The 23435-nt window shown below is 40.9% G+C and overlaps 1 protein-coding gene across 1 annotated transcript in view; it reads left to right on the top strand.

The window, feature by feature from the left end:
- Dsg3 (desmoglein 3) overlaps positions 1-23219 on the top strand; it is a 43301-nt gene extending 20082 nt beyond the window's left edge. The window contains exons 4-18 of the mRNA XM_045134713.1: positions 2130-2165; positions 2414-2542; positions 3619-3774; positions 4170-4314; positions 4917-5083; positions 6050-6178; positions 6682-6867; positions 10125-10396; positions 10984-11123; positions 13061-13288; positions 16291-16548; positions 18421-18560; positions 18875-18938; positions 21340-21572; positions 22632-23219. Coding sequence (XP_044990648.1) covers positions 2130-2165; positions 2414-2542; positions 3619-3774; positions 4170-4314; positions 4917-5083; positions 6050-6178; positions 6682-6867; positions 10125-10396; positions 10984-11123; positions 13061-13288; positions 16291-16548; positions 18421-18560; positions 18875-18938; positions 21340-21572; positions 22632-23219 — 2871 coding nt within the window. The remainder of the gene's footprint in view (positions 1-2129; positions 2166-2413; positions 2543-3618; positions 3775-4169; positions 4315-4916; positions 5084-6049; positions 6179-6681; positions 6868-10124; positions 10397-10983; positions 11124-13060; positions 13289-16290; positions 16549-18420; positions 18561-18874; positions 18939-21339; positions 21573-22631) is intronic.
- The last annotated feature ends 216 nt before the right edge of the window (positions 23220-23435 follow it).

Raw genomic sequence — 23435 nt, forward strand, 5'->3', positions numbered from 1 at the left:
AGTGAATTCCAGGTCAGCCTGAGCTACATTGAAATCCTACCTCAAAAAAAAAAAAAAAAATTAACTTTGCTCAATTTCTCTGAATATAGGTAAAATACAGTCAGATTCTTTGCCAAAATATCACATTCATTTTTTCTAGCCTAGATTCTAATAGAGTCTGTGTTGCTTTTAGTCAGATATCTCCCATAAACTCATATGTTCTGAATGTTTGGTTGGTCCCCAACTGATGGGGATTTGGGACATGGGGCCTTGCTGAAGGAGGTGTGTTGTTGGGGGTGGGCTAGGGGTGTTAGAGCCAGCTCCCTTTTTCCAGAACTTGGATCACTCTTCTGCTACTGTTTTACACATGCTGCAGCAAAGGTGATGTCCAGCCTCTGCTCAGGATATGCAAACACTCCTATCAGGAAGCTTCCCCCTAGAGACTAAACCAAAATAAAAACTCTCCTCTTATCAGCTGCTGCTTTGGGTTGGGTGCTTTATCTCAGCAATGAAAAGGTGACCACACCCAAGTCTTCTCTGAAGCCTCATGAGCTAAACCTCTACAGTTTACATTTCTCTCTGTCACCTGGTCTTTCAAAGTCCCACCAGAATGGACCATCAATCAATCTCTGCTTAAGCATTCAAATGCTTCTCTAACCCAAAATTTCAAATTCTTACATATTCCTCCTGCAAACCAGTTCCAAAAGCTTAGGAACCACATGGTCAGGTTTGTTGTAGCAACAACTCAATTCCTGGTACCAATTTTCTATGTGATTACTTTCTCATTGCCACGACACTACTTTCTGACATGTATTGCAGTGGCTTTAGTTTCCCAAAGCAATGATTTCCATGGCCCCTTAGAGCTGTTTAGGTCTTAACCAGATAAGAAACATCTAGTTTCCATAACTGGCTGCTAAGCACAATTTGACAGTCAAACAGCTGCTCCTGCTGCTGCTTCTTCCTCCTCCTCTTCTTCCTCCTCTTCTTCTTCCTTTTTCTCTTTCTCCTCATTCTTGTCCTCCTCCTCCTCCTCCCTCCTCCTCTCTTCCCCCTCTTATCTTCTTCCCTTTTCTTTCCCCCTCCTCTTCCTCCATCTTTTTCTTCTTTTTTCTTTTTTTTCTGTATGTTTGAGACAAGGTCTCACTCTATACACTAGACTTTCTAACCTAGGCCAGTCTCAAACTTGTGGCAATTCTGCATCAACCTCCAAGTGAAAAGTTCTTTAATTTACAAAAAATCTGAAGTCCCATTAAAAACTAGAGGAAGGCTGAAGAGATTTCTCAGTGGTTAATATGCTTGCTTTCCAAGCCTGACAACCGGGGTTCGATTCTACAATCCCCACATAAAGCCAGCTGTGCAAAGTGGCACATGCATCACTTTGCTAATTCCAATCAGCAAAATACAGTCTGGAAAGTGTTTGCAGTAGTAAGGCCCTGGTGTGTCCATTCTCTCCCTCTTCCACCTCTTCCTTCTCCTCCTCCTTCTTTTTTTCTTACTCTTCTCTCTCTTTCTATCTCTCTCTCTATCGTTCTCCCTCTCTCCCTTTTAAAAATAAATAAATAAGCCGGGCGTGGTGGCGCACGCCTTTAATCCCAGCACTTGGGAGGCAGAGGTAGGAGGATCACCGAGAGTTCAAGGCCATCCTGAGACTACATAGTGAATTCCAGGTCAGCCTGAGCCAGAGTGAGACCCTACCTTGAAAGACCAAAAAAAATAAAAAAAATAAATAAATAAATAAATAAAAATAAAAATAAATAAATAAATAATATTTTTAATTGTACAAAAACTAGAAAAACTTAGCCAGATATGTTGGTGCATGCCTTTAATCCCAGCATTCAGAAAGCAGAAGTAGGAGGATCACTGTGAGTTCGAAGCCAGCCTGGAACTACAGAGTGAGTTTCAGGGCAGCCTGGGCTAGAGTGAGATCCTGAATTGAAAGCAACAACAATGACGACAAAAATCTAGAGGATCTTTTTATATATTGAGAAATATTTCTTCTCCTGGTAGGATTTGACACTTTTAATTCTGCTTCTCCAAACCTACTTCATTTGAAATAGAAACACAAAATGTACTAGTTAGAATTAGTAACTTCATGCAATCACTTGTTTGAAGAACTCACATGTAATTTGATTCTATTTCAATATCAACAGGTGGCCCTATTCGTTCATGGAGAACTGCAAATAGAGGTAAAGTATGTAAATTTTTTCATAATTTCATAATATTTTTTAAATATCTTATAAATTTTACAAATTTTTTTAACGTTTTTATAATGGCCTCATCTAATGTTTCCTTCTTAACAAAGTGTTAGGTAGAGCAAATAATTATCAAACTTGAAATACAGAAGGTTTCTCAATCTATATACCTATCTATAATTAATATTTGAAGTAAGAATTGCCAACAACAAGCATAATAAAATGGGGTCCTTTTATGTAAGATGAAAGAACAGCACCAGGAGGATCCAGCAGCAGTGCAACACATCAGAAGATACAAACGGGAGTGGGTGAAATTTGCCAAGCCCTGCAGAGAAAGAGAAGATAACTCAAAAAGAAACCCAATTGCCAAGGTAAGGCATACTGACAGGGGCATTGTGAGTGTTTTTGAATAAATGTATTTCATGTGAATTAAATACAACTTAGCCTTTTCTATTAGCAAAATTCACACTGGGAAGTGTACAGAACAAACAAAATACTGTCTCCAACAAAATTCCATCTTAGTGATGTAAAAACAAGAAAGTCAAAGATGAGGAATCAATGACAGCCTTTAGCGTTATTATAAAATGGGATTAAGAAACATGTGTATGCTTATATGAATCTAGATTCTAATAAACAAATATAAAACACACAGAGAAGTAGAGAAGTAATTGACAGTAAACACTGAATTGGGCATGAAGGGATAATGATTCAGGTTGGGTGATGAGATGCACAATGTTCAAATATACTATTCAAACTTGATATTAATATTTGAAATCCCCTCCATTAAACAGTCATAAAAATTATAATAAAAACAATAATAATAAAAAAAAAATTATAATAAAAACAATTCAGGGGTGGAGAGGTTTCTCAGTGGTTAAGGTGCTTGATTGTAAAGGCTAAGGACCCAAGTTCAATTACCCAGTACCCCCCCCCAAAAAAAAAGCTAGATGCACAAGGTGATGCATGCATCTAGACTTTGTTTGCAAGGGCTGGATGCCCTGGTATACCCATTCTCTCTCTCTTGCTCTCTCAGTCTCTATCAACTAAATAAATAAATATATAATTCATTTCATACATACTTTGAACATCTACTTTTCTCCATTTTCTCCTTCACTGCCTCCTCTTTTAACTTGGGAAAGCATCCCTTTTTAAACATTTTTGAGTAAGGAGTAAACCTTATCCTTATTAAGTGTTCTTGACTTTCTTTCAACATTAGTTACCATACTGCTGCAATATGAACAAGTATTCTAAAGCAAAAAGTGACCAATAAATATTGTCCATGCTGGTAGTAGAACTAATGGTTTCATTTTATTTCCTATTCCCACAATCTAATAATACAAAAAAAAAGTGCATCAAATGAACAGACAACTTCAGACGCAGGCAGAGGAGGGTCGGGGCAGGCCTGATTTGATGATCACCTTGACATTTTAGGTGTTTTTGGTTATAGATCACTTCAGATTTCCAAGCATCCCAGAGAATTACCTACCGCATCTCTGGGGTAGGAATTGATCAGCCCCCTTTCGGAATCTTCGTGGTCGACCCAAACACTGGTGATATTAACATAACAGCTATAGTGGATCGTGAGGAAACCCCAAGCTTCCTGGTAAGTTTGTGTCAACACAGGCTACTCTTCCCTTTGTAGCTCATGGCTTTAGAAGGTAGCTCTTCCGTTGGTGAAATTGGGACCAGCAATAACATAAATCCTTCCACCAGGAGAGACTCAATGGATGGATACATCAGGAGGGTACACAAGGGCGGGCTGACGCTTGGCATAAAGCTTACCAAGAGCTTCATCCTGTTAGGAGGAAGTGGCAACTTGGCCAATGACAAGAGAAGGGCATTCTTTCCTTTGTTGTCTACCCTTTCTGGAAAAGTACTTTTCTTCTTTGCACTTATAACTTCTGAATATGTCAGGATTTACCTAATTTCTATGTGCTTTAGTAATATGCAAATCAATTTGCAAAGTAATAAAGAAGAACATTTTCCCTCCTTTTCTAGATCACATGTCGAGCTCTAAATGCCTTGGGACAAGATGTAGAGAGACCACTTATGCTAACAGTCAAAATTTTAGATGTCAATGATAATTCTCCAGTATTTTCACAAAGCATATTCCAGGGTGAAATTGAAGAAAACAGTGCCTCAAGTAAGTCTCTTCACAGTGCCTACCACCTCTGATTCATTTAGTTTTTAAGGATCATCTTATATTTGTAAATTTTGCAAAAAAAATTATTGAGATAGTCTGACTTTTCCTTTTGTAGTTAAACTGATTGTCCATATGATATCAATTAGATTATAGTGATTATATTTCTAGATGCCAAGTTGATAGCATCTTAGACAATGTGCACCAGTAATGTGGGTGTCAGGCAGATGCAAAGCTACAGAGGTCTCCTTAGGCCACAGGCATGTGCTGGCTAGTTTTAGATTAAAAGGGAGAGAGCACACTCACTTTACTTGGATCTTAGGAAAAGGAAACAAGTAGGAATGCCTGTTAGGGGAAAAATTAAGACAGAAAACATCTTCCACCTCAACAAAGCCAAGGCTGAGGGAGGACAGGTGAATTTTCCTGGAAGGCAACAACTTCTGCCTGATGGAGAGACGTAGAATAAAAGTCTGACACCCAGTATTTTTTTTTTTAGCACACATATAGTTTTTAAAACAGGGACCACCATGAAGCTGTACTGAATGTTTAATGTGAATGCAAAGTCAGTCATCACATGTTCATTACTGATTTTCCTGTATTCCCAGACTCACTGGTAATGATACTGAATGCCACAGATGCAGACGAGCCAAACCATCTGAACTCTAAAATTGCCTTCAAAATTGTCTCTCAGGAACCTGCAGGCATGCCCATGTTCCTCATAGGCAGAAACACTGGGGAAGTCCGAACTTTGACCAATTCTCTTGATCGAGAGGTAAAATAAGGCTCTCGGGATGTTCAAGCCTAAAAAAAAATTGTACTTAGGACTAAGGATTTTACTTGAGACTAAGAAGATAAAGGAAAAAGAAGTTGCCAGTTCTCACCCGGACTTATCCAGCAACACTGTGGTTTTTCTTGAGCAGTTCTGCTACCGTGGGATGCATCTTTGCAACCTCCACAGTCAACCCCATTCACATACAAGTGGGAGTGAAAATGAGTGGATTAAAGACACTGATGCACATAAATGCAGATTGCAGTATGATCGACTCCTTAGGGAATGAAGGAAATTAGTTAGACGAAGGGTGAAATTTCTATCCGGGATTAAAGCATGTTTGATGTTTTTCTCTAGAAGTCTACTTTTAATTTTGCTTCTGCTGATAAACCCCAAAGAACCAATTCCCTGTCTTTTCTCGTCACCTCCCTCCACCACCATCTGTCTTCGTAAGCACAGGATTCTCAGACGCATATTACTTTTGCACAAATGGTTTTATCCCAATAGGCTAGCAGAGAAGCTTGAAATGAGCTTTGCTCTCATATGACCACCCTTATTGCCAGTTTTTGATCTAAACCTACAATACTGCCTTCAAAACTTTACAAAACGAAAACCTTGGGCCAGGCGTGGCGGTGCATGCTTTTAATCCCAGCACTCGGGAGGCAGAGGTAGGAGGATTGCCAAGAGTTCAAGGCCACCCTGAGACTACGTAGTGAATTCTAGGTCAGCCTGAGCTAGCATGAGACCCTACTTCAGAAAACCAAAAAAAAATACTTTTTTTAGGTCTTCTAATTTCTACTCATCACCCAGACTCCCATCCATCCCCTCTTTCATGGACACTTAGCAATGCATGCACTGTAGGATCTGAGAACATGAATGTTTTCTCCACTTTACCCACAGAAAACATATACTGGCCACTCACGTGCTTGTAAGAATGATCATGGTTCTTTTTTTATTCTCCAAATTTAGCAAATTAGCAGCTACCATCTGGTTGTGAGTGGTGCTGACAAAGATGGAGAAGGACTATCAACTCAGTGTGAATGCAGCATTAAAGTAAAAGATGTCAACGATAACTTCCCGGTGCTTAGCGACTCTCAGGTACATCCATGCATCCACTGGTCTTTGAAGAGTCATTTTATATATGCCTAATATTTGACCATGCCAATGGGCTAATTGCCTGCTTGTTGACTTTTAAGTTTTCTACATATTTATTTTAAAAAAAAAAAAAAGTTTGGGCTGGAAGGATGGCTTAGCGGTTAAGGTGTTTGCCTGCAAAGCCAAAGGACCCACGTTTGATTCCCCGGGACCCAAGTTAGCCGGATACACAAGGAAGTGCGTGCATCTGGAGGTTGTTTGCAATGGCTGGAGACCCTGGTGTGCCCATTCTCTCCCCGCCGCCCCACACACACACACACACACTTCTTTCTCTGTCAAATAAACAAATAAAAAATATTTTTTAAAAATAAGCTTAAGTATTCGGGAATTAGCATGAAGTCAATGCATGACTCAAGAAGAAAAGATGAATACCAGTTAAAATAAATGTAATCCTTTAAGGTAGAGCCCTGCATTTAAGTCTTAAAGTGTGCTTATCTCCTTTTCAGTATTCAGCACGTATTGAGGAAAATACTTTAAATTCTGAAGTACTCCGATTTCAAGTGACAGACTGGGATGAAGAACACACAGACAACTGGTTGGCTGTGTACTACTTTACCTCTGGAAATGAAGGAAATTGGTTTGAAATTGAAACAGACCCCAGAACCAATGAAGGCATCCTAAAAGTGGTTAAGGTAAAGGCTGAGTTTTCTTCATGCATAAAAATATTCTATACTAGCCGAGGGTATTGCTTCTACTACTTCACTAAAAAGTACTTAGAAAACACATAAAAAGAGAGTTTCCTGGGCTGGAGAAATGTCTTAGTGGTGAGGACGTTTGCCTGTGAAGCCCAAGAATGCATGTTCAAATCTCCAGGTCCCACAAAGCCAGATCCATAGTGGCACAAGCGTGCAATGTCGCACATGCACACAAAGGGGCACACACATCTGAAGTTTGTTTGCAGCAGCTGAAGGCCCTGGCGTGCCTATTCTTTCTCTCTCTCTCTCTCTCTCAAAATAAGTAATGATAATAGAGTTTCCTAATAGCCTCCTAGCTCTATTACCTACAATTTATCCTAATATGTTTGTTTATTTCCTTCCATACTACCATATTTTCCATCATCAACATGCATGCATGCATGCGCACACACACACACATATGAGAGAGAGAGATACACATGTACAACATACATGTGGTTTGAGGTCTGCCTGCTATCTGGCACAAGAAAGTGAATATATTTTTATGTGAATCAGATTCACTGTCTACAACTGGATTGAAGTCAGATATGAGAATACATGGAGTAGTGGCTTGAAAGTTTATCAACCTGTGTATGTATGTGTGTGTGTGTGTATTCCTTATGTATGCATGTATATATATACACATATATATGTGTGTGTATGTATATTACTTATGTATGTATATATATGTGTGTGTATATTACTTATGTATATATATGTGTGTGTGTATGTATATTACTTATGTATGTATGTATATATATATGTGTGTGTGTATATGTATATTACTTATGTATATATATATGTGTGTGTGTGTGTATGTATATTACCTATGTGTATATATATATATATATATATACACACATATATATATGTGTGTGTGTATGTATATTACTTATGTATGTATATATATGTGTGTATATGTATATTACTTATGTATGTATATATATACATTTATATGTGTGTGTATATGTATATTACTTATGTATGTATATATATGTGTGTGTATATGTATATTACTTATGTATGTATGTATATATATATATATGTATATATATATATATATATATATATATATTATTTATTTATTTTCAAGGAGAGAGAGAAAGAGAGAGAGAACATGGGTATGCCAAAGCCTCTAGCCACTGCAAATGAACCCATGAGCTAATGTCATCAGAGAAAGAAATAACAACTTCTCTAGAAAAGGGGAATATGAATTCCTATTTTTTGAACAAAATCTGCAAAATAAAAAGCAAACAACTGAGTCAAGCATCTCTTTAACATGCCACACTTAGGTGGTTCTAATATGCATCTCCTAAGCAAAAGGAACCCTTTGCTTCGCACAGAATTCTGTGATTTCAATGTCTCTTACGTGGTCTAGTCTAATGACCTGCCTATGCCACACCCCCCTTCACTGAGAAAGGCTGAGTCATAGAAACCAATCACTGCAGCTAACTCTAACTTCTAGATCTGTCACCTCAAAGTACATTTTTAGTGATAAATAGATAAAACACAACTTAACATTTTCTTATGTTACCACCCTGGGGGGATAAAAACACAAGTGAATTTAAAAGAAGAAGAAAAGGAGGAGGAGGAAGGAGAAGGTATCCTGGGATCCAGGCCTCCACTTGGGCCATCTTATGAGAGTCAAACAGTTATTATTCAAGAACATCTAAGAAGGTTCAGTGAGGAGTCAGGTCACCTGCTTGCTGTTTTGCAGGTGGGCTTTTTGCTAAGATTGAAATGTTTTGCCTTTGATTCTTGGACTATTATTTACATCAGAAAAGACATTGTTGTACATGAATCCAATGACTACTCTGTGAATGACCATGTCTACTATGTATAGAGATGCATTATGTGACTTAATTCATTCAGTTCTCACAAGAACACGATAAGGTAAAGCTTGGTTTTGAAAATGAAAATTTAAGAGCTAAGAGATGGCTTCACCTTGAACTTTCCTACTACATATAATAACCCAGGTTTAACCCCTAACACTGCAAAAACTAAAATGGTAAAATAAAATAAAAGTCAGTGCTGCTTAAACAGAAGTGAAAAGTTGGGAATCTGAAAAACTGTACTTCATGCTCAGCCACATATGGCTGTCATGTAGCAGAACCAAGATTCACACGATGCTACTGCAGTGGATTTGGGGTTCTTTCTATGAGACAAGTAGAAGAAACAGCAGGATATGTACTTTATGTAATAAATATTTATGGTTATGCTTATAATTTCTTTCTGAGGTAGGGTCTCACTCTAGCCCAGGCTAACCTGGAATTCACCTATAGTCTCAGAATGGCCTTGAATTCGAGGTGATCCTACTACCTCTGCCTCCCAAGTGCTGGGATTAAAGGCCTATGCCACCATGCCCAGCCTTGCTTATAATTTTTTAAATGCTATTCTTATGGATAATTTTTATATACATATCATAATATATTTTGAACATAATCCCCTTCCCCATCCTTCTTCCACTGAATCCCTTCTTCTTCCCAACTAGTTGCTTTCCTGTTTTGATATAATTTTTTTCTTGTGTATGTGACCTACTGAGTTTAGTTTAGGGTGCCCGCATAAGCATGGGAGGGTTGTTTACTAGAGCTCATGCAGCTCATCAGCTTATCACTGGCAAAAATGTCTCTACCTCCCCTAGCAACCGATAACTGTTAATAAGTTTTTGGAAAGAAACAGGTTACTTGGGGTTCTTCTATTATACCTCACAGCCTAAAGAGGCTACAGTGATATTTTGTTAATCTAAAAATTGGGATCTCGGCTTTGTAAATATCACTTACCAAAATGAGGTTAAGAATCCTGAAGTATTCTTTTTTTTTAATATTTTTTTAATTAATTTATTTATTTGAGAGCGACAGACACAGAGAGAAGGACAGATAGAGGGAGAGAGAGAGAATGGGCGCGCCAGGGCTTCCAGCCTCTGCAAACGAACTCCAGACGCGTGCGCCCCCTTGTGCATCTGGCTAACGTGGGACCTGGGGAACCGAGCCTCGACCCAGGGTCCTTAGGCTTCACAGGCAAGCACTTAACCGCTAAGCCATCTCTCCAGCCCGGAATCCTGAAGTATTCTTTATATCAGCGCTACAATGATTTCTGAAACCGGTTGTGTTCTATAGAAATAAAAGGACCCATCTGTTGCATCTTTCATGAAATACTTGATCCTCTGCTGGGTTTGTCAGATTGTAGCTTTTCATCTGATTTTACTTTCACTCCAGCCCCTAGATTATGAACAAGTGCAAACCATGCAGTTTAGCATCGCTGTCAGAAACAAAGCTGAATTTCACCAGTCAGTCATCTCCCAGTATCGAGTGCAGTCAACTCCAGTCACCATTCAGATAACCAATGTAAGAGAAGGCATTTCATTCCATCCTACTTCCAAGACATTTACTGTGAAAAAAGACTTAAGTACTAAAAAATTGATTGGTTATATTCTGGGAACATATCAAGCCATTGATGAAGACACTAGGAAAGCTGCCTCATCTGTCAGGTAAGACTATTTTTATATCTTATTGGTTTGGGGGGTTTAATCTACAAGCAATTACAGCATAATGTGCAGTCGACTAACTACCAAACCCAGAGGTACAAATGGGATGAAATGAGAAACTAAAAAATTCAGGAAGAGATGTGTATATAAATCATTAGAATATACTATGCTATAAGGAAAAATTCGCAGGTCAATGGAAACTTTAAAAAGTGTCTTAGTCTGTCAAAAAAAGATTAGGAAAAAGTTTAACAAACTCTTTCAGTTGAGTCTTGCAAAAGTTTAGGCATTCACAGAACAAGTTCCAATCAGAATCCTAGGAATATACAAAGATAATAATGTCTACAATTTATATTTTAAAGAGCAAAGACACAGGTACCTGCTTTTATTTGCCAGAGTAGAAAGTTGAGTAAGCAGACTAATATATAAATAATGATTATAAAATGTAGCTCACCATGTGACTTTCTGATGACTTTGTAAGTGCATATACATCTTAGGTTTGGTATGAATATTATACTTATATAAATATATATGTGTGTATGTAGTGTTTTCATTAAAGAAGTAATATTTTACTTTTTTCTGTTATAAAATAGATATGTCATGGGTCGTAATGATGGTGGTTTTCTAACTGTTGATCCAAAAACTGCTCAAATCAAATTTGTCAAAAACATCGACAGAGATTCTACTTTCATAGTTAATAAGACAATAACAGCTGAGGTTCTAGCCATAGATGGTAAGAAAAGAAAATATTCTAAGGTTTGTTTTTTTTTTGGTTTTTTTTTTTTTTGGTTTTTTTTTTTGAGAAAGATTATTCTGTGCTGGGGAAATGGCTCAATGGGTAAAGGACTTGCTGCTGAAATGTGAATACCTGAATTTGGATCCCCAGAAATCATGTAAAAGGTGGATGCAACAGCAGGCGTCTGCAGTCCCAGTTCATCTACACTGAGTTGTGAGGCTGCCACAAGAGAATTCACACCATCTAGCCTGGCGAGCAGAGTGGTGAACATTAAGAGACAAACAAGGTGGAAAGTGAGAACAGACACCCAAAAGTTGTCCTCTAACCTCCACACATCCCGTGGCATGTGTGCCTGCCCTCATACTCATGAACATGCACAAACACATCACACTACACACCTACAGAAGATTCATTCCAATTCGCATTTTTTGAATGGATGGTTATGACTATTTTATGTACTTCATTTGTCACTAAAGGTCACTATCTTCAAGGTTTGGGATCTCAAGTCTGAGGCACCAGAACCTAGGAGATGAGACAGAGAATTTCCACTTCTCTGTGGAGTTTGTACCACCAGTGAACTCTGTTTGATGCCTATGGTTAACTGTAGTGAAAGGAGAATGTTTGTGACCCACAAAAAATACCTGAGTTTGAAAGGAGCAGTAAAGATTCTAGTAGAAATCCCATCAGCAAAGCTCACCTCAAAAGTATAGTTCCTTTGTGACTAGACCTGTGAAGTTACACCATCAAACAATAAAATTTCCCCTTCTGAAATGTTTTGAAGTAATATTTATTGGGTATGTGTATTTCCCCAAGGACAAGGTTAATTTATGCAATAAAAAAAATTGAGGAAAATGAGAAAAGCACTAAGAGCAACAGAAATGACTCATCATCTCACCACTTTTATGTCTTGAGTAATAAATAATTCTTTACTCTGGAAGCCAGGTATGGTAGCTCATGTCAATAATACCAGCACTTGAGAGACTGAGGTAGATGGATCACTATGAGTTCAAGGCCAGCCTAGACTGCTGTGAGTTCCAGGTCAACCTGGGCTAAAGTAAAACCCAGTTTTAAAGAGAGACAAAGAATTGTTTATTTCAAATACACTGACTCAAGCTTTAGAAGCAAAAAATCTGCCCACTGATTACAAATGAAACAAGTACAACTTTAAAAGCTACTGGTTTAGTATTGATTGTGTTGCAATCAGTGAATTCCTTGCTCAACAGATCTCAACTTCAAACATGTTCAGCTATTTGCAGAACTATTGTTTACAGACACTAGCTACTTGGTATATTTAAATTTATGTTTTGTTTATCATTTGCTTCTTGTAAACTGTTACTTATTAGAGAAAAAGAGAGGCAGATAGAGCATGAGAGAGAGAATGGGAGCTCCAGGGCCTCCATCTACTGCACACAAGCTCCAGATGCACATGCCCCCTTGTGCCTCAGGCTTACATGGGTCCTGGGGAATCAAACCTGGGTCCTTTGGCTTTTCAGGCAACCATCTTAACTGCTAAGCCATCTCTCCAGTCCTTAAATTTACTTGTTACAACTTTATAGGAGGATTGTTTCTTTTGTACTTCTGATTACAACAAATATACCTCCTCACAAGAAGGCATGCTAAAACTCTGAAACTTCTTTGTTAAGTTGGGTATGATGGCCCACCTATAATTCCAGTGACTCAGGAGGCCAAAGCAGGAGAATCAACTGGACCCAGGAGTTCACGAGCAGCCTGGAAAAAATAGAGAGACCCTGTCTCAAAAAAAAAGAAGGGAAAAAAAGGGAAGAGAGGGAGGGAGGGAGGGAAGACAAGAAAAAGTAAAGGGATAAAAGGGAGGGGGAGGGGTTAGGACTGGACAAGACAGGGGGGAAGGGAAGATCACTTTTGTGAAACTCTGTTCTGTAGATTTCTTCAACTCTCAACTGTTAATCTTACAGAAAACACGGGAAAGACTTCTACAGGCACGGTATACGTTGAAGTCCCCAGTTTTAATGAAAACTGTCCGTCAGTTGTCTTGGAGAAAAATGAGATCTGCAGCTCATCACCTTCTGTGGTGGTCTCGGTGAGGACCCTGGACAAAGCTAAATACGCTGGCCCCTACACACTGTCGCTGGAGGAGCAGCCGCTCAAGCTGCCCGCCGTGTGGACGATCACAACACTCAATGGTGAGTCACCACCGTGTGGACAGTCACTCTGCTGACCCTGCCCCTTCTCAGAGGTGAGCCCCTGCATTGGCTTCCATAACAAGCACTATTGCTTCTTCTTGTTTCCAGAATAAAAGGACTCATGGACTCACTTTTTTTTAAATATGGTCTTGCTCTAGCCCAGGCTAACCTGGAATTCACTATGTAGTCTCGGTCTTGCCTCAAACTCACAGCCATCCTCCTATTTCTGTTTCCCTGGGGGGGTGGGGATCAAAGGTGTGCACCACCACACCTGGAAAGAGGACTCGTTTGAGAGCAGGCCTATTCTAAGAATAATACAGGTGTGATCCTAATCTCTTCTCTTTGAAGAGGAAATGAGCCCACTTAATGTTCTCTGTTTTCTATTGTTTGAGGCAGGGTCTCGTAATGTAGTCCAAGCTGGTAGTAAATTTTTCAGTCTTCTTGCCTCAGCCACCTACCTGCCTGGATTACAGATATAAGTTACCCTGCCTGGCTGGCTCTTTACTTTTTGCATCGTTGTCGTTGTTGTTTAGCAGAGCTGGGGATCAAGCCCAGGACTTTTTGCATGGGAGGCACACACTCTACTGCTAAGCTAAATCACCAACCACCCTAATACTGCTTATATGTTAATAGGCTTTTTTTTACCCCCATAACAGAAAAAAAAAAAAAAAAGAGTAGTCAAGCATCTAGTTAAGCAGAGCTGCTAGAGTTTTGACATACATAAGCTTTTCATAATGAGACAGACCTAAGCATGGGAGAAATGAGGTACTAGAAGGTTCTCAGGAAAAGCCAATTCCTGCCAGCAGTCAGGTGGCCTGGAGTCTCTAAACCCACTAGCCAATGGAAGTGAATTCTTTTCTCCTAACTTGTGTCATGTGCATTTTTACCTCTCCTGTGTCTTTAAGAAGTCTCATATATGATCAAAATCCCCCTTTCTAGCTTAGTGGTCATCAGGCCATTTCAAATCTGATGGCAACCGGCATTCCTTTCCTTTCTTTGTATCAATCGTCCTTCCTGTCATGGATGTGCTCTGTGGGGTCCTGTAGCCATCAGTTTCGGTCATGACCAGAGACAACACAGAGTTCCGCAAGGATCTCTACCCTTGGCCTTTCTGATCTTGGTGAAGGAGGAATTAGCTCCAAACCGCACATGCAGCATTGGGCTCCAATTAGTTTACCAGATAGATACATGGCCAATGAGGAGGCTGCTAAAGAAAGAGCCAATAGCTTTGTAGTACAGCTCATGCCTAGCATTCACAGGGTCTTAGTTTCAATCCCCAGTACTTCAAAGAAGAGGAAGAGGTAAAAGAAAAGAGGAGGAGGGAACAGAGGGAGGAGAGGAAAGGAAAGGGGAGGGAAGCACAGGGAAGGGAAGGGAGAGGAGGGGAGGGAAAGGAAGGGGAGGGGAGGGAAGATGAGGAAAGATAGGAAAGGAAAGGAAAGGAAAGGAAAGGAAAGGAAAGGAAAGGAAAGGAAAGGAAAGGAAAGGAAAGGAAAGGAAAGGAAAGGAAAGGAAAGGAAAGGAAAGGAAAGGAAAGGAAAGGAAAGGAAAGGAAAGGAAAGGAAAGGAAAGGAAAGGAAAGGAGGGAAGGAAGGAAGAGAGGGAAGGAGGGAGAGAGGGAGAAGGGAAGGGGAGGAAAGGGAAGGGGACTGATGAGCATGCAACTAGCTTGGGTGAAGCTGAACAGGGCAACTGATCAATAATGACTCAAACAAAGCAGTGTCAGAGGTCATGGTGGGATCAATAATGACTCCAAAAATACACTGTCAGGGCTTTCACTTAGAAAAACAAGCAAAACAATGGAGAATCGAGAGCCATTGAGAGTCATTAAGTCTACAGGCAATAGGCCCTCAGCTCATGGGATGAGAACCCAGGAGCTGCAGGTGACAGAGGATCAGGCAAAGCTGAAAGTTAATCTTAATGAGTCAGACACGGGGACGTGAGGCCACATACATATAAATCTTGGTCCAGACATACAGAATAATGGGTAAGCCTGGACAGGGGCCTGATGTTTACAAGTTACTCACCTCCAGTCCTCCTAGTTGGGAAAATCAGGACAGGACTGAACCTTCATGGAGAACAATAATGTGGCCTTCTTGATTAGGAAGAAAGACAAGGAGAGTGGAGACACACTAACCCAGCTGCTGAACCTCTTATGGCCCGTCAGCACCGCTTTAACCACATCAGTCCTGCTTTTTGTAGCCTCGATTTCTAAGACAAGTTGGGCTCTGTTATCAAGAATAAGAAACAAGCCGGGCGTGGTGGCGCACGCCTTTAATCCCAGCATTCGGGAGGCAGAGGTAGGAGGATCGCCGTGAGTTCAAGGCCACCCTGAGACTACAGAGTTTATTCCAGGTCAGCCTGGACCAGAGTGAGACCCTACCTCGAAAAACAAAAAAAAAAAAAAAAAAAAAGAATAAGAAACAAGCCAGGCGTGGTGGCGTTAATCCCAGCACTTAGGAGGCTGAGGTAGGAGGATCGCCGTGAGTTCAAGGCCACCCTGAAACTACATAGTAAATTCCAGGTCAGCCTGGACTAGAGTGAAACCCTACCTCGAAAAACCAAAAAAAGAAAAGAAAAGAAATTGGGGGTAAGGGGGTGCATGCGTGTGGGGGGGTGTGACGTATGTACATATGTGTGCAGATGCATGTACCCCATGACAGTGCATGCAGAGGCCAGAGAAAGATGTCTGGTGTTCTCCTCTACTGCTCTCTCGTCTTGTTTCCCAGGACAGTGTCTCTCGCTGAAACTGGGATGTTCCATTTCTAGTTAGGCCGGCTGTCGGGGAGACTTGATGCTCTTCCAATCTCTACCCCTCTCAGCGCTGGGGTGACAGGCATGCACAGCCGTGCCTAGCTTGCAAAGTGGTTTCCAGAGCTCATACTCAGGTCCTCATGATTGTTCAGCAAAAAACTCACCGACTGAGCCACCTCCCCGGTCCCTAAGAATAAGATGTTTTAAAGGCTATCCTGTTGCTGTTCTGCTGGATTCTCTCTTTCTAGCTACTTCAGCCCTCCTGCGAGCCCAGCAGCAGACCTCCCCCGGAGAGTACGACATCTCTGTCATCGTCAAGGACCATCTGGGGGGCCAGTGCGAGACGCCAGAGAGCTTGGCTCTGACGCTGTGTCAGTGTGACGACAGGAGCGTCTGCAGAACGTCCAACCCAAGCAGAGACCCTCTGATCACACGTGGGGAGTCGTCGGGGAGGCTAGGACCTGCTGCCATCGGCCTGATCCTGCTGGGGCTTTTGCTGCTGCTCTGTGAGTTGGCCAATGTGACACTTTGGGACCATGGGGGTGATATCGTTTGCAAAGGCTTTTGTGCAGTGTTGGAAGAGCCACTTCCTGGGCAAAGCTAGGGGAAATGTCACTGTGCAGACAATCTGAAGTGCTTAGCATATCACTGACCAGCCACCTAAATATAGCAATGCAAGTCATCTATGCAGACATTTAGAAATAGCAAGGGCGACTCAAGAGGGAGAAAAGAAAATCATAAGGATTCTGTCATTTCTGTCAGTAAAATTCATGGTCAAGAGCCTGACTTTATCCCTGAGTCGGCACTTTCTAAGATGTCTTTGCCATATTCAAGTCTTCTGAAATTCTGAAATAGAACGAGAGCCCTGGACAAACAGCTGAGGAAGGCATATAGGGCAGCCATGGGCTTTGAGCTCTGCAATGCACATTAACAGAACAGAGACATTATGTTTAATACAGACCTTACCTCATGCACATGCACGCCTTTAAAAAAGACTTTCACACTAAATAAAACTAAGTTTGTTGAAGGCATTTAGGGAAATAACACACATGTGTCCTTGTTCTATAAAAGTAAGTTTTATTTATCCAAATGTTAAATTGCATTTCAATCAAAACCTCATGAATCAAACAGTAGTTTGAATGTAAGAAGCCTTTAGTTTTGAAAACTTTGTAATGAGTTTTGGATGAACAAGAGATGCTTAATAAATTCACTGTCAATTTCCCAGCTTGCTATATAATCATAGAATTTTTAAGGTTAAAACAAATTTTCATGGTGATGCATTATCCTTCAACTGCTTCTTTTAAATTTCATTTAATTTGTAAAGTATTTTAAAGCCACAAAAGGACAGAACATCGCATCATAATCATACACACAGCTATCACACTTAATGTATGCTTGCCATATTTGATTACTTCATTTAAAGAATTAGAAGTAGGGCTGGAGAGATGGCTTAGCAGTTAAGGTGCTTGCCTGCAAAGCCTAAGGACCCATGTTTAACTCTCCAGATCCTACATAAGCCACATGCACAAAGGTGAGGCAAGCACAAGGTCGCACATGCCCACTAGGTGGCACAAGCTTCTGGAGTTCCATTACGGTGGCTGAGGCCCTAACATCCCAATTTCTCTCTCTCTGTCTCTCCTTCTCAAACAAGAAAAAGAAAAAAATACACGTAAATTCCTGTGTTATATCTCACACACATAGACTATATTTTCCTTCTTCCTTCCTGTTTTACTGTTTGTTAATACTGCTTACTAATTACCATGTATCATTTCATTCCATAGCTGAAACTGGCATTCTGAATATCACTTTTCAGTCTCACAGTTAGCCAACTTTAACAACAAAAAAAAATGTCAGTTTTTAAAAAGTAAGTCATTATGATAACTCCTAAGCTTAGAAGAGAAGTTGATCCTGGTTTTCATACAGTTTGCAGACTTAAACATGTCTAGCCATGGGAAAAATTATAGCACAATAAGCCTGTAATAGACATGACTAAATGAGATGGGGATGTAGCTTACTTGATAAAGTACCTGCCTACCGTGCAAGAAACTCTGGGCTCAGTCCCCAGTACCACATGAATGTGACGAGCATAGTGATGCATTTTGGAGGTAGAGGTAAGAGGACAAAAGTTCAAAGTCATCCTTGGCAGTGTAGTGAGTTTGAGGTCAGCCTGGGTTACATGAGACTTTGTTGATAATTATATGATAATTTATTGCTTCATTTACTAAAATAAATTTAATTCTTAGAAATTAATTTAGCTTTTCATTAGCTGTTTTCCTTAAGTATTTAAATTGCTATCTTTCCTTTGCAATGCTGCTGATGGCTGTCAAATAGTATCCAAGTGATTAAATGTCCTGATAGTATGTCTTTTTCTTCCCTAGTGGCCCCCCTTCTACTGTTGACTTGTGACTGTGGGACAGGTCCCATTGGGGGAGTGACAGGTGGATTTATCCCTGTCCCTGATGGTTCTGAGGGGACAATTCATCCGTGGGGAATTGAAGGTGCCCAGCCTGAAGACAAGGTGATGATCCCATTAGTACAATAGTTAACACAATTACATAGAGAAAATTAATTTATACTGAGATTTTTTAAAAGGGGGGTAGGTAGAGGGTATAATGAGACTTCTTGACCCTACGAAGAAGGTTGATACTATAATAGACAGGACCTTTTAGAATTTTAGCTTTTTAGATGACAAAACCTAAAAATGTTCACTTCCTGAAGAACTTAAGCTTCTTGCCATGTTATCATTTGCAAAGGCAAGATTGTACATTACACATATCTTACTTTGAAATCTAACTCACTTTTGAATGTGTTTATTTTTAACATGATTTGTAGGAAATGACAAATATTTGTGTACCACCTATAACAGCCAATGGAGCAGATTTCATGGAAAGTTCTGGTAAGCATCCCATTTATTTATTTAATTTACACTGGAAATTGAACCAGAGTCTCACACATGTTAAGTAAGCAACTGCTCTAGCATTGAGCTATATTCCCAACCCCTTTTTGTACTTCTTTAAAGGTGTTTTAATTTTGTATGTATGCTATTTTAGCAAATTCTTTTTTAATTTTGATTCATTTATTTGAAAGAGAGAGAGTGAGAACGAGAAAGGGCATACAAGGACCAATTTGCTATTGCAAGTAGACTACAGATACGCGTGCCACTTTGTGTGTCTGGATTTATGTGGGGACTGGGAAAATGAACACCTGGGCAAGTAGGCTTTGCAAGCAAATGCCTTTAAATGCTGAGGCATCCCTCAGCCTACTTTCTATTTTTGAGACAAGATCTTTCACTCAATTGCCCAGTGTAGCTTTGAACTCACTCTATAGCCCATACAGGTATTGAATTTGTGATCCTCCAGCCTCAGGAAGTAGCTGGAATTACAGGTCTGCAGCCTGCACCTGGTCTCTAATTTTATGATGTAAAGACAAAGGTGGGCTTAAGGAGAACTATTCTCAAACAAGTTTTTAAAAGTTATATTGGTAATAATTTGCCTATATGTGTACATGACAGGAGCTACTACGACTGACCTGAGCTACTACGACTGACCTTAGTCTGGCCTCAATAAATCAAATTAATCACTAATGTCACCTTTAAAAAAAAATAATGAATTGTTTTTCTCAAAAAAAGTATAGCTCTCAAGCAATCATTTAATTTTTTTTGTTTGTTTGTTTTTTTGTTTTCTTGTTTTTTTTGTTTTTCGAGGTAGGGTCTCACTCTAGCCCAGGCTGACCTGGAATTCACTATGGAGTCTCAGGGTGGGCTCGAACTCATGGCAGTTCTCCTACCTCTGCCTCCCAAGTGCTGGGATCAAAGGCGTGCACCACCACGCCCGGCTTCATTTAATTTTTTAACTAGGGAATATTTCACATGTTTAGAAAAATGTAAAGACAAATGAAAGAAGCACCTGTGTATGCAGCAGCCAACTTCATTTGCTGTTAACACTGGTGATATTTGTAGTTGATGCCTCGCGTGTACATCCCCAGTCTGCCCTCCTTCCTCCTGGAGCAGGACTAATAGTATCCCCATTTGAGTTCAATTATTAATCCCTCAATTCCATCACAATGAGGCTATAGCTTCCATTTAAGAGAATTTGCCTTTTTTTTCAGTTTACTAAGTGACTTATTATATTATCTCATTGCCAGAAGCACACTGTAAACTAGAAGAACAATTAGACCTGCTGTTAATATTATTTTTTTAATCTATACATAGCAATAGATTGTCTTTTAAGTTTCCAGCAAGGAAAAAAAAAATTCACAATATTTCTCCAAATATGTAACTGCCTTCGTCAGTTTCACTGGTACTCACTTGCTTCTCCTATTATGATTGCATAGCAAAAACTATGCCCAGAATTTTCTCAAAATAATAAGCTGTGAAAGCACAATATAAAGGTAACAGGTAAATCAGTCAGAATTGCTTAAACTTTCTTTGAACACCAAATTAGTTTCTATTATTTTGCATGGTCCCATTATGGAGGTTCCACTTTGGTTTCCATATGGCTAATATGACTGCTTAATCACAGTTTTTTTTGTGTGTTTTTTTTTAATTTTTATTTATTTATTTGAGAGAGACAGACACAGAGAGAAAGACAGATAAAGGGAGAGAGAGAGAATGGGCGCGCCAGGGCTTCCAGCCTCTGCAAACGAACTCCAGACGCATGCGCCCCCTTGTGCATCTGGCTAACGTGGGACCTGGGGAACCGAGCCTCGAACCGGGGTCCTTAGGCTTCACAGGCAAGCGCTTAACCGCTAAGCCATCTCTCCAGCCCTTAATCACAGTTTTATTTTACGTGAAAACAACCAAGTCCTGTTTTAGAAGCCTTCCATGAGAGAGTTCAGTTTTCCCCTTTTTGTTTCCAGCGTCACTGAAAATCTGCTTTCCCTGAATGCTTCTGCATGGCTGCATCCTCTCACATAACCATCACGGCAGTGTTTCCAACTCTGGTCATATAACTGAATTTTCTGTCCCACGTTTGCTTTCCAAGAGAACTGTTCACAGACATCAAATATTGGTTCACAAGGAACTGCAAAAAAATCAAAGCATGAGGGGCTGGAGAGATGGCTTAGCAGTTAAAGCATTTGCCTACAAAGCCAAAGGATCTGGTTCAATTCTCCAGGACTCATGTAAGCCAGATGCACAAGGGGGCACATGCATCTGGAGTTCTTTTGCAGTGGCTGGAGGCCCTGGCACACGCATTATATCCTCTCTCTCTCTCTCTCAAATAAATTAAAAAAAAATTAAATATATATTTTAAAAAAAATCAAAGCATGAAAATTAGACACTTGTCTCCCATTTTTAGAAGTTTGTGCACACACATATACTGGAGGGACAATGGCGGAAGGGACATCGGGAATGGAAATGACCACCAAGCTGGAAGCCGCTGCTGGGTCGGGAGCTGCCGCCTCTGGACTTGGCTTCAGTTCCTTGGGGCAGACAGGAACCATGAGAACAAGGCATTCCACTGGCGGGACCTTGAAGGACTATGCTGTCGGGACAGTGAACATGAACTTCCTGGATTCCTACTTTTCTCAGGTACTTGGTTATCTCATTTTCCTAATGTGTGAAGTCTGGATTTAATTGTAGATATGACATGCAAGTAGAAGAGGAACACTTAGGTGAGGGGAGGAAGGAGATGACAGAAGAGTGGAGGAGAAACAAGAGGGCACATGGAGGAAGAAAGTAAAGGATCTAATACTTGCTTGCTCTCATATGTGGAGCATTTATTTATGCATAATATACATAGACATCCAGAAAGCAGCGGGACTATTTGGGAAAAGGAGAGGGGGGTATCAGGAGAAAGGAGAGGGGAGAAAAGAGAATAAAAAGGGTAACTATAAGCAGTAAAATAAGGTGTACATGTATGAAAGTGTTATAACAAAGCCCATTTTTTGATGCTAATTAAAATGTGATAGAAACAAACAAAATAAAATAAATACTATTTAAGGGGCTAGGGGGATATAGTTCAGTCCATAAACTCTTGGGACCCATGTTAAAACAAAAACAAAGCAGGTATGATGATGTGTGAGCTGGGGCGTCAGAGACAGATCCCTGGGGCTTGCTAGCCAACCAGTCTAGCCTACCTGGCCAGTCCCGAGCCAGTGGCAGACCCTGTCTCACAAAAGGTAGCCAATGTCCATGGCTGTCCTCAGACCTCCAGCTGTTGTTGGCTACTGCACATGCACATGCACATGCCTGTGTCACATGAGAACACACCCACACACAAACGCACAAAGAATTACTGAAGTCACTTTAGCTTGATTCAGAAATAAACAAGCCGGGCGTGGTGGCACAGGCCTTTTTAATCCCAGCACTGGGGAGGCAGAGGTAGGAGGATCTCTGTGAGTTCGAGGCCACCCTGAGACTACAGAGTGAATTCTAGGTCAGCCTGAGGCAGAGTGAGACCCTACCTTGAAAAAAATCGAAAAACAAAAAATAAATAAATAAATAAAGTAACAAACAAACACACACCATGTCTTTGCTTTTGTGGGTGAGCCCAATTTGGGCCTTCCTACCCAAAGTGAGTTCATGACCGTGGCAGGTGGTGGGCCAACAGGTGTTTAGAATTCACTGCCACCTTCTCTCGGTCTTTAGAAAGCGTTTGCCTGTGCAGAGGAGGAGGACGAGCGGGAAGTGAGCGACTGCTTGCTGATCTACGACAACGAAGGCCTGGACGATGCCCCCGGCTCTCCAGTGGGCTCTCTCAGTTCTTGCAGCTTTATGGCCGAGGACCTGGATGACAGTTTCTTGGACTCGCTTGGCCCCAAATTTAAAAAGCTTGCCGAGATAAGTCTCGGTATCGATGAAGAAACCAGGCAAGCCCAGCGGGCCCCTAAAGACGCCCGCGGCCGCACCCCCGAAGCCCAGCAGCTGGCACGCACGGTGTCTGCTGGCCAGGGAGCCGCCGCCCTGTCCACCGCCGCCGGGTCGGTCCACCCTGCCGTTGCCATCCCTGACCCTCTGCAGCACGGGAACTACGTGGTGACCGAGACTTACTCTGCTTCCGGCTCGTTCGTGCAGCCCGTCTCGGGAGCCCTCGACCCGCACCTCGCTCAAAACGTCGTGGTGACCGAAAGGGTGGTGTGCCCCCGCGCCAGCCTCGCTGCCAACCTAGCTGTGCCCGCAGAGCTGCGGGAGCCGTGCGGTGGGCTGTACCCGGCAGGGCCCTGTTCCCATCTGTGACCACGCTGAAGTGACAGAGCATACCATCCAACTCTGGTATTTGGGCCAATTTGTCTTCCAGTTAGCAAAGTTTCTGGCATTGGGCTAATTTTGGCACTTATTAGATGCCCTCATAAACCAATCATGGCAATAACTGAAGGATTCTGGGTAGGTTGTGATTTCTAATTCTCTAATAATTTCCAAAGCATAGTAAACCTGTATATACATTTTTTTCAA

This window comes from Jaculus jaculus, chromosome 15, assembly GCF_020740685.1.
Source record: "Jaculus jaculus isolate mJacJac1 chromosome 15, mJacJac1.mat.Y.cur, whole genome shotgun sequence".
Lineage (NCBI taxonomy): Eukaryota > Metazoa > Chordata > Mammalia > Rodentia > Dipodidae > Jaculus > Jaculus jaculus.